This window comes from Branchiostoma belcheri, unplaced genomic scaffold (genome assembly GCF_001625305.1).
Source record: "Branchiostoma belcheri isolate BF01 breed outbred unplaced genomic scaffold, Haploidv18h27 scaffold339, whole genome shotgun sequence".
NCBI lineage: Eukaryota > Metazoa > Chordata > Leptocardii > Amphioxiformes > Branchiostomatidae > Branchiostoma > Branchiostoma belcheri.
Genome location: NW_017803953.1, coordinates 10838 through 23340, shown reverse-complemented (window position 1 = coordinate 23340; position 12503 = coordinate 10838). Strand labels below are relative to the sequence as shown.

The 12503-nt window shown below is 40.8% G+C and overlaps 1 protein-coding gene across 1 annotated transcript in view; it reads left to right on the top strand.

Annotated features, from left to right (window-relative positions):
* LOC109475404 overlaps positions 1-7990 on the top strand; it is a 9163-nt gene extending 1173 nt beyond the window's left edge. The window contains exons 3-4 of the mRNA XM_019776008.1: positions 526-1095; positions 7985-7990. Coding sequence (XP_019631567.1) covers positions 526-1095; positions 7985-7990 — 576 coding nt within the window. The remainder of the gene's footprint in view (positions 1-525; positions 1096-7984) is intronic.
* Positions 7991-12503: the final 4513 nt, after the last annotated feature.

Genomic DNA, 12503 nt, shown 5'->3' with positions numbered 1-12503 from the left:
TATATATATTGACCTCCTTACAAAACTACCTTGATATAGGTGTCGAAATTATTAAGAGACACTAATTCCTCTAAAAGCTGAGAATTCCTCAGGACCACACCTTACAGGCCATGAGCAGTGAGAGCACATTTCCTTGAAACGAAAAATTCTGATTAACCTGTCACTGACCCTGCCTGGCCACAGTGCCTAAGCCAGCTGTGGCAAGAAAAGCCTGCTTGCAAAAGTGCCTTGAGCCAGAAATTTAGTAGAAATTTACCCATCCAGGGAAGTTTTGTAATTAGATGACAGGGAACTTAAAGGGAGGAATTTACCACCCTATATATTACTGCATGTTTATATATCAGGACTTAGCAAAATGGTCAGTTATTTTGGTTAGTCTGTTTGTCAATATGAAATACAGTGCAGGACATGTTGGGAACATCTGCCCTACATATAATGTGTGGATCAGACTAAAAAAAGTCAATGTATCCATGTTTTGGATGTGTGTGCATGATGGCTGAATGACAAGTTTATAATTTTTTTCAGGGTCAGAAAGCATGGCACCTGCTGGAGAAATTCCACAAAGTGCTTCCCAAGGCGCTGATGCTAGAGAACCTGGGCAAAGCTGAGCTGGACAACTTCACAGCTGAAGTTGAAGTTCTGATGTCAGCAGTGCTTCAACACAATGATAACATCAATGGTAAGATCGACAACATTCAAATCGACGAGGAAACATATCACAACAGGTTTCCTGCAGAGGTGGAGGTGAGGGACGACGTGGAGCTGTCGCGTAAAGTTTCCAACATTATATGGAGTGAGATCCCCCGGAGTCTTGGCCTGGGAGACCCAGTGATTGTCACGGAGGTTTACCTCAGTGCATCTGGGTTTCACACTGAGGGCCAAGCATTCCAGGTGAAGGAGTGCACTGGGCACTACATCACTATAGAGCCCATTGTCAAAGGCGATGATGACTTTGTCATTAAACCTGATGTTGTTGTAAACCTAGAGTCCTTGCTAGAGGTTGTGACAGTTAGGAGGGAATTACTTCAAGATGAGATGTGCCTTGAAAGTGTGGAATGCCACGAGCATTCTTATGGTGGTAGCAAAGTACTCATGGTATCATGCTTGCAATGTGCACTTATTGTAAGCAAAGAAGTTTCTGTTAAGAACAAGGATGAGGTTGACATCACATGGCTAAGCGAAACAGATAGGTGTCTGATAGAAATTCCAAAAGATGGATATTGTATGGCTCATGCATGTGTAATAGCCCTCAGCTCTGTCCATGATGTGCACTACTTAGGAGGTTACTTGCAGTTGATAGATGATGCCATTAAGGAGCTAACAGAGTGTCCTAGTTTTTACTGGTAGGAAACTTCAAAGAAGATCTAGCGGCATATAGAATGCATGGAGACTTTTCCTCACCAATCCTGGATTGTCTCTTCCATGCTATTGCAAATGTCACTGGTATTACTATTCATATTCTCCAACATAAACAGAAAACCCTGGTAGTACCCCCGACAAAAGGCAACTGTAATGATAGAACCATTGAATTACCATACGATAGATTGCACCATCACTATAATGTAGTCACAAGCAGAACTATTCGGGAAAGGTGGAGCACCTTCCAGCAAAATTTGAAGGAAGCAGAAACTGCTTCTGTCAATGGAGTGTTGGAGGTGTCATTGTTTCTGCTAAACGATGCACTAGAGCTATATCCGAATGCCCTTTTTGTTTATGACATGATCAAATGCTGTGAGAGGCAAATCAACAGTCACAGAGTCAAAGATAAAAACCCCATGGTAGAAATTCAGAACCTGTTAGAAACAATCAGTGCGATAGAATTGTATCATAAGCTTGAGTGCTTCAGTCTAAAACATCTAAAAGCTGTATGTAACCAGTATTCCTTAAGTTTGGTGAACTGTATAGAAAAAAGGGATGTTTTAGAAGTATTAATTAATAACCAAGAGAAATTCAAACAATGCCATGGTGATCATCTGCAATCAAACTTAACAGAAACTAATATGCCAGAGACAGAAATAAAGGAAGAAAAAAACAAAAGAGATGAATTTAACATTTCAGATTCTGATACAGATGTTCTGATACATTCCGAAAGTTTCAGAAATGACGTTGACGATTATCAGAAGTTTGGACGAAGGGACAGGTCAAAAGTTTTTGTTCTTTCTGAAAACTCTTGTGATTCTGATGCAAACATAGATTGGTGCAGTGATAGTTTCAACAGTTCATATGGATCAAGATTAAGAAATGAAGAAGACAAACCTGTGCTGAAAGAGCCCATTGTAGAAATTTGTTTAAAACTAAAAACACACACTGCAAAAGAGTTGGTTCAGGACCTGAATCAATACAGTTTAAAAGATCTGAAAGCAGTGTGTAAACAGCATTCCCTTAGTCTTGTTCAATGTATAGAAAAACAGGATGTTTTACAAGTATTAGTTCAAAACCGAGGAAAATTCAAGAACTTTTCACAAACAAGTAAATCATCTGTGCACAGTTCCTCCTCAGATTTTGATGGTAACAGTTACAAGGAAACTATGAATACAACAAATTCCAGTGAAGAACATGACTTTGACTTTGAAGAACATGTCTACCCAACAGTGAATCTAGAATCTTCAACAGAAAGTGATATATCAATAGGTACCAAACGAAAGAGGAAAGGAAAATGTTCCAATACCAATGCTTATGGAAATTCAACCCCCCAAGATGGAGAAGACATGACTGGTGATTTCAGATTCAGAAGTGGAGATGGACACAAAAATGGAAAATGCAAGTTACCTAAAACAGCCAGATTGCTCTCACCACGGCCCCTCCAGTGCAGGATGACATTGTATTCCAAGATGTTGATGAATTGCCTCATGACCTTAATGGGACATGTATATACAAAATTCCATTTCATGCCGATCCATCCATTAAGAAATATAAAACACCTCATGATGGCAGGAATTGGGGACGATCATCAACTGCACCAACAAAAAGCTGCAAAATGAGAAGAATAATGTCCTGCAAAGGGTCCTATATTTGTAAAAATATCCAATGCCATTACAAACTTCAATTTGGCAGCGAAAACGGAGTGCTTTTTAAACAATGTATTGATGGCGGTGCCACTTTTAGAATTTGTGGAGAAAAGGGACTTTTTACACCATGTGATGCCCACAAAATTGTTGAATATTTTCCAGAAAAGAATTATATTATTGTTAAGCATTCTGGTATACATTCTTGTATTCCTAAAGTGACCAAACAAAGGCATCTCCCAAAGAAGACCAAAGAATTTTTGAAAAATCCCAAATGCGGGCCGAGAGCAGCTCAGAGACAAACTATAGTTGATGCAATCAAAAATGGCTCTAAGGAGGAAATTGAAAACATTGTGGATGATGTACTGGACTATGAAATGTTGAAGCGAGAAAAGAAAAAGTGTGCACGGGAGTCACATCCACTAGGACATAGTTTTGATGCTGTAGCTGCTTTAAAAGCAAAACTTGATAAGCTTGATTCATTTTACGTTTTCAAAGCCAACGATGGCCAAGTAAATGCGTCAATAAGTTATGTTCTTAAAACATCCGGTGTTCTGTGTAAAATGGCCATTAGTGTGGACCTGAACGGTCCATTTTCACCTCTGCAACAAGAATATGTATGTTTTGATTAAAAACATGGTCGCTGCAGAGGATACATCTGCCTTGGAATACATGTGTACAGTGAATTGCTTAGAAAAATTGTTAAGCTGGCAACATTAGATATTGAAGGAGAAGAAGATACAGAAGCCGTTGTTCTCCTATGGACACTGTTTAATGAAGCCTTACAATCCATTACCCAAAACAAGGCCTATCTTTTTAATCCTATTGGATGGATGTGTGATGAAGGGGGGGCAAATTGGGTCGCACTTGAAAAAGTCTTTGGAAATACAGGTGCTAGAGTGTCCTGTACATTCCATTATATGCAGTCTGTGCATCTTCATGCCAGGAGGCTGGGCAGTGAAGATGCAGAGAAATTCATAAAAAGAGCAAAAGAATACCGTAGGTTGCAAAATGTCATTAGCAGAAGCCAAAGACGGGTTGAGGTTCTAAAAAAATGGCTAGAATGGTGGCATGAACGTCGGTTTCATGTATGTACAGCATTTCGACCAAAACTTAATGTTCCAAACATGAACTTTTCAGAATCATATCATTCCCGTTACAAAAGATCCGGCTCCTGTAATCTGTCACTAGTTGATGCTGCCTATGACGATGTGGCAGATATTATGATAACAGAGCGTGAACTCAAGCAGTTGGAAGGGGGAAGTTTCCGGGGGGGGGTACTGGTCCAGATACCAAAACAAGAGAGGGCAGGGAACATGCAGACCAACAAAACAAAGCCAGGGCATATGGTGAGACATTATTTAATATTCATGAGAATGATGAGTTAAATGAGGAATCTGAACTTCACGACACTGTTGTCCCCCATGAAAGAAGTTCTCACCGACCAGATAAAAAAAGGAAAAAGATATCATGGAGGCTCAGACCCAAACTATAAGTATTAAAAAAATGTAATGAGCGAGGAACAATTGTGTCCACAGATTCAGATGAAAAATCTGACAATTTGAATCAGACCAATTCTGGCAAAGTTAAAGAAAAACGGCCTTACAAGTACAGACAATGTCCTAGCAAAATGCACAAAGAAACAGTTCAACGGGCAAAAAGAGATGTAAACAACATAACGATTAGCAATCTTAATGTTGATTTATCAGAACTTACATACAAAATTTTTAATAAATTAACCAGAGGTGTGTATAATACTGTAATCAGCCGAACACCGAACTGCTCCTGTCCATATTTCAAACAACATAATGGTAAACAACTTTGCAAACATATAGTTTGGCTGTATATGCATGTTTTTGAACTAAATACAGATGATCCCATTGGCTGGCAAATAGGTCTAACAAAAAGTGAACTTGAAAAGCTGTTGAGACATGTTAATAAACAGTCGGAAACAAATTGTCAACAATCTGAGAGTGCAAGCAGGGGGGAGGGGGAAAGAAGCAGCAAAACTCAGCGAGTCCAGCTTGAACCTATTGAGCAGGAGGCTCTCTTTGTTACTTACAAGAAAAACAGACCTTATAGTACACCTGATAAGTGGATAGCTGGGCGTTTAGAAAAATACAGGAAAGCTATATGTGCAGGTTGCCGAAAGTCTTCAATAATAAAACCTATGCTTTTTATTTCTGTGACTGGTCTATGGATCACCCCTCAACACAATGTTGAGGTGAGCTAGTCTAGCCTTGTAGTCAAGTTCACAAGCATTGGCATTTGCACCTATAATGAACTTGGTTGCCCGCCTCTGCACGCCCTCCAACAAGGACATCAGATTGCGAGACAGAGGTGACCATATTTGACAACAATATTCAAGTAAAGATCTAGCCAATGATACATACAAGGATTTGCGCACCACAAGGCTGGACTCATAACCAACAGTGCGTCTGATGAATCCAACCATTGAATTGGCTCTAGCAACTGTTTTCACAATGTGACTGTTCCAAAGCAGATCAGTTTGGGCCAAAACCCCTAAGTCATTCATATCTTTGACTGTAGATAGAACGATGTCTGACATATGATAGGTAAAAATTATTGGGCTCTTGGAACGTGTCAGACGGAGAACCTTGCACTTCGATGGATGGAAAGACATCCCCCACCGAAGGCTCCACTCGTACATAGAGAAAATATCATTCTGCAATTTTTTACAATCTACAGCGTTACAAATCTCTCTGTAGCATTTAGAATCATCTGCAAACAGTGCTACAGTGGAGTTTGCTGCAGTGATGGGTAGATCATTAATATACAATAGGAACAGAAGTGGCCCCAAAATAGACCCCTGAGGAACACCAGAGGTTACTGGTCGCCACTCAGAGTTGCTACCCTCTACCACAACCCTCTACCTGTTACCTCTTTCATATAGGAGAGAGATCGCTGACATCATGTTGTATGTTAAGTCCACGGCTAATGTGTACGATTTAGACATGCATAATTATGTTTCATTTTCATCACGTCCAACAAGAGGTAGTAGGTCCCATATGCTAATGCCAGTTCGCTGCAAAACATCAACATTCGCTACTTCCTACATCCCTCGCTTGGTGGCTGAGTGGAACAGACTGGAAGTCAGAGTCCGGGACATGGGGGCTGTCGCTTCGGGGCAGTCCGAGCTTTTAACATTCAAACGGGGTCTTGTCAAATCGCTGACCAAGAGATTTAATGATCATTTTGTTACTGACAATCTCTGCACGTGGACGTCTGCTTGTCGGTGTGCCACATGTCTGGCAATAAGGCCACGGTAGACATGGGGCACTTCCACGGCCGGATGTACATGTGCAGAGATCTAGCTATTATGAAATTGTGCAATTATATATATTGTTATTATTGTCTTCTTACGATGTTGTGCAATATGTTTAATTAGTTTTAACTATGATTGATTGTAATGTCATTTATGTCTTTGGGGAGGGAGCCTGTAAAGGTGGTCTCCACCTGTTTCTCCCTTCCCTTCCACTTGTGGTAAAGCTTGAATAAATAAATAAATAAATAAATAAAATGTTGTTCAAAGAGAATTTTTCTTTCGTGCAAAACTCAATTGTATTTCTGAAAAGCCCTATATGAGTGATTTGACTTGCCCGCCATTAGAAGTGCACTGTTCTGGTCCTCCTTGTAACCTTTACCCTGGAGATGTGGACAAGTTGAAGGACAGAGGCATTCCCATGGCATGAGTTCTTTTAAAAACACAAATTTGGACTACTTTTCTTCCTGTTTTATTAAAGTGAGCTAAATCCAAGTTGACATATTGTTTTCTTTAAAATCGAAACTGTTCATTTCATATCAGGTCAACATATGACATTTTTTCTATGGAATAGTTTGGTGATAGACTTAAGAAATTTGTAAGAACTCCTTAAGAACTTTGTATATAACTAGTACATATATGTTCATACATGTATATGTTTATGGAAAATGAAAACATATGTATCAGTGTTTAATGTACTGTGTTGTGACTTCTCCTTACAAGAACTTAGTATCTATATGTGTCAGTTTTCAATGCACTGTATTGTAGTTGCAAGTTTATCAACTGTGAGCAACCAGTAAGTAGTAACTAACATTAGCAATTCTTTCTTTGAACAATTTCTTACATACTTTTGCTGATGTCAACAATTGATTAGTTTTATGACCCCAACTTCTCTGCCGTAGTACAGTATTAGTTTTTGTGGAGAAATTATATTCAACTGTTAAAACAAAACATTTGTTTGCACAATATCCAATGATTATCCATAGTAAGTTATTTCTTTGTTTCGCTAGCAATTATATCACATTTATTATATCAAGTTTTAACATTTGCTACTTGTAAAGCAGATGTTAGAAACATACTTTTGTGTGCTGTGCAGGTTTTATATACTACCGGTATAGTACTATCTGGCAGCTGATTTCAGTAGAGACAACTTGCCTCACGCGCAAATTGTCAAGTATATGGTAATGAATTGAAAACAATGCTTGATTCAATATTGTACTTACGAGAACATAATTTCTACACCAATAAAGTTTCTTCCTGTACTACTGCACGTCTCTGGTGACTGTGTAAGCATTGTGATGAATAACTAGTGCTAACGTGTGGTACTTAAATGTACTCTCCAACTTCCAAGCAGAGGTTGTTGGAGGAAATTGACCTTTTTTATCATATGCACAATCACAACAGCGACATACAACATATTACACATCACACAAATTTACAATTATTTCTTCTTTACACCTTCGCATACTTCACAATCATTGAACCTGAATAAAAATTATTACTTAATTAATATATTACATTAGTATGCTTTAACCTGAGTTTTACATTGATTTCGTCTATGTTGCAATTGTTTTGGCACTGATTTGAAACTGTCCTTTGTTCCTAAATGCTGTAAATCCACTGGTAGGTTATTCCATGTAGAAATACTTCTGTATCTGAAGCTTATTTTCTTTGCATTCGTTTTTGGTTTTTCCAGAGCTAAAGTTAATCTAGTAGCGTAACGAGTTCTATGACTGTGGTGGTTGGAGACATAGGAAAGGTTGAATAGTACTTAAATTGATACAATAGAAATTGAGGGGTATTTGGTTGAAATATTATACATCTTTACTGTAACACATTATAGGAAAATCTATTATATTCTTCTTTTGAATTAGGATATAGACATACTGATAACCCTTCACACACAAAAAATTCATTTTAGCACGTCCAAATAACAACTTTTCAAAACACAACATTGTCCAGTTTCCTGGTTTTCAAAAGATAACTTTCACTAAAGTTTTTAGGTGGTTTCACGCGCAAAAAAGTTAAAAATTTGCGCGTGAACTTTCACGCGCAAATTTTAAACTTTTTTGCGCGTGAACTTTCACGCGCAAATTTTAAACTTTTTTGCACGTGAACTTTCACGCGCAAATTTTAAACTTTTTTTGCACGTGAACTTTCGCGCGCAAATTTTAAACTTTTTTGCACGTGAACTTTCACGCGCAAATTTTAAACTTTTTGCGCGTGAAACACTTCAGACAGGACTTAAAGCTTCTCTATTCCCAGGGGACCAACATTTTAAACAAAAAATTCAGGAATAAGATGGAAAATCACATCATGGGGTCACATTTTTTTTTACTAAGAATATTGCACTACACATTTTCTGGCACATTTTAAGAACTTTATTTTTTCACGCGCAGATTTTTCTCACGCAAGTTTTTCACGCGCAAATTTTTCACGCGCACAAAACCCCAACCCAGTTCACCTCGTGTCGTGGTTGATGTGCCTGTGAGTCTGGACGTTTTGGTTCAGAGTTCAGACCTATGTGGAATCGTCCTCTGTTATCTCGATTCGTCTGGAGCGAAGTATGAACTGTTTATCGTTGTCTGGAAGGAAGGGGCATTGACTGAGAAAGTGGTCTGTCACAGATCTGCCGGACTGAGCACACAGGGGACACTCTCTGTTGCGGCTCGTTGAAGTTGAACGCTGGGGGTTGGACGGGCGGTATGACGAGGGGTGTTTACGGTGGCGGATGCGAAGTGTTCGGATGTCTTCCGTGTTGCGGAGCTCATCTAGCAACGTGGTGAGAGCCAGGGATATTTCAGGTTTGATGGAAGCCAAGGTTTGATGGCGTAGTTCAGCTCCGTAGCGTTGTTTAACCAGAGAGGGTAGGTCGGGGTGAAGCATACGTAGCCATAACAGCACGACCATGTTTTCAAGGGACGGTGTAACCTCTTCGTTGGTAGTAACTGCTTCTCCATGGTGAGTAATGTCCCCCACTGTAGTTAATAAGTTGTCTTCCACAGCGGCCGTCAGACGTTGGTACAAATCTTCTGGGCACTCGTTCGGCTCTTGCTTGATGTTGGCAATTTCAAGGAAAAATCCCCCGGTAGCCTGGAAACCAAAATGGAGGCGAATTGCCTGCCAGATATCAGGCAAAGATGTACTGGCCTTGACAACGCGGTTTCTTGTGATTACGGGGCAGAAGTTCGCTACTTGTCCCAGCATCAATTCCAAGCTCGCCGCCTTCTGCGCCGCCGTTCTGCGTTGTGCCGCTGGGACGTCCTCCCCATCGTTGGTGAAGCCTCGATGTTCCACTCCTGGTGTCCGTTTCATCCATGTAACGCCATCAGCGAGAAACGGGGCGAAACTTTGGTCCAGGGATAAGACGTAGATGAGGTTGCTTTTCCAGTTCTCGAACGAGTTGATGGTTTCAGTACGTGTCAAACACCACTGTTTGGGCGCGCGGGCGGTAGCCATTTTGGATGGGAGCGTTCAGTTCTAGTTGGTGAGCCGATCTCTGGGGCTTGGACTAAGTAGGTGGAATACACGCGGCTGTTCGTCGACATAAATCGTGAGGGGGAACAATCGTTGACTGGTGTGAGTTCTGTAGGTACACGGGCGTGTTGTCGGGGAAGTCCGGGACGAGCGGGATCGGGGAGCGCTCTGGGTGCGGGGCGAGGATGAGGGAAATTTGAAGAAAAATGGCGGCCGTTTCACCGCCAGCACATGTGCGTCGAAGTTCGAGATGCACAATTCCGACCTGGGTGCAGGATAGAGGACCGATTCCTTCCCACGGTTCAGGAACACTTTGGAGAATTCTGGATTCTGCTTTCCTGGTTGTGGGCGTACAGGGTTCGATAGATCTTCCTACGGTTAAGGTCTGGAGGAATTCCGCCAACTCGCTCACGCTGGTGATTGTAGTGCGTTCGAAACAGTGCTGAGTGCCATCCTGTCCTTCTGCGCTGCGTCTCGGTCAGATTACGGCTGGAGACTTGGGTTGACGTTTCCCACGAGCTGCCACCACGTCACTAAGTGACCAAAGACCAACTACGAAGGATCGAGGACGCGAGATGCACTTGGATGCGATCAGCATTAAATCCCAACATGGTTGCACACATGGAGTCAGATCTTAACCCTACCTAGACCGGGGGGGGGCTAAAAGTGCCCGCGGCAACTTTGATGTCACCTAGCGTCTGAACGGCTAGCCGTAGAACGGCCAAACTTGGGGACTTTTCCTAGAATATTGTTGGCAACAATTCTCTATCATTGGAAAAAGATAATAATTTTTTGTGTTGCCATGGCAACGGGTTTCTGACAGGCATTTTTTGCTAAATTTAGTACTTTTTGTTTCAACAATAGAATTTTATGGGTTTTATGTCAAGTTACTCATGGTTTCTAATATTAATAACATCCCATATAATTTTATTTAAATTTTATCATTAAATATGCATAATTTATGCTAATTTGATGACGTCATTGGCCAAATTCCAAGATGGCATAAGGGGGGGGGGGAACCTAAGATGGATAAAGAACTGGCTACTCGACAGACAGCAACAGGTACAAGTAGATGGTGAGGTATCAAAACCCATTAAGGTGAAGTCCGGGGTCCCCCAAGGAACCGTACTAGGTCCCCTACTATTTTTATTATATATCAACGACATTGATTCAAGCATAGCTTCCCAACTGCGTCTGTTCGCGGATGATTGTTTGATATACCGCCCAATTGACACACCGCATGACCAGCATACACTTCAAAACGACCTGAACAAATTATGTGAATGGTCTGACATCTGGCAGTTAAGTTTTGTGAAAAAATGTTGCATCTTGCATATCCATAAATCTCGCAAGTCACCCAATTATATGTACTCAATGTTTGCAGAACCGTTAGAGGCTACGGAGCAGCACCCGTACCTGGGGGTAATTCTGTCACATGATCTCAAGTGGTCACATCACATCGCATCTATCACTTCAAAGGCTAACAGTACACTGGGTTTCCTGAAGCGTAACATTAGGGGGGCATCGAAAGAGGTAAGAAGCAAGGCTTATACATCCCTAGTTAGACCCAGGCTGGAGTATGCAGCTCCAGTCTGGGACCCACTCAAACGCCAACACTCACAAACAAACTCACTACAGATCAAACTTGAAGCCATTCAGAGGCGCGCAGCCAGATGGGTACACAATGACTACAGACACACCACCAGTGCCACACAACTTGTTCACAATCTGGGCTGGCCAACACTACAAGTCCGAAGGCAACACTCACGATTAGTACTATTCTTTAAAGCCTTCCACAACCTAGTCGCCATACCCCTACACAACCTTACCACTAGGAATACCAATAGCACTAGGGGGCACCCACTACGGCTACAAACAGTATACTGCAAAACAGATATATACCGCAGCAGTTACATTCCACGCACTATATCTGATTGGAATCAACTACCTACTGAAATAGCTACATGTACATCACTCACGAACTTCAAACTGGGGTTGGCCCGATATATGGGCCACCCCATACATGAGTAAATAGACATCATGTAAGACGGCCAGCACTTTTTCTTTATCTTTTTTTTTTCACCTTGTACAGAACTTTTTCACTTTATTTGTTATGAGCACTACCACCACCGGCCGTTCTTAGCCGTGCACCAAGACCTACCCCTGGTCGGCTATACCCGCGAGGGTTTTGTACCAGTATCATTAAGATAAGAAGATAAGAAGATGGCGGACCATATCATTAGAACAGGTATATACAGGTTATTTTCATTAAAATTTCTTCAATACTTCCATTTCTTTTTCCAAAAAAGGTTTAAATGAAGGTCTTTAGTATGTTTACAATGTATTTTAGGCTTTATCATGAAAAATCTATTTTTGAAAATTCAAGATTGATGATCCAAGATGGCGGAAATCTTAAATATGCATGACGTCATTTTATGACGTCACCGATGTTGCTATGGACAACATAAGACTTAGTACACCATAATATTCTGTCATAAACACTTTTGGTACAGTAATGTTGAATACCATTTAGTTTTCAGGGAAAAACCTATTTAGACGGTTTTGGCCAATAAAATCACATTAATGACGTCATAATGACGTCATATTACGTCATAACGACATAAAAATTGTCGATATGATAAATTTTCACTAGTACACCATTCTCTGAAAATTTGGTGGTCATACGACATACCGTTCGCGAGTTCTTAGGGGGGGGGGTCAAAAGAGCCCCCCCCCCC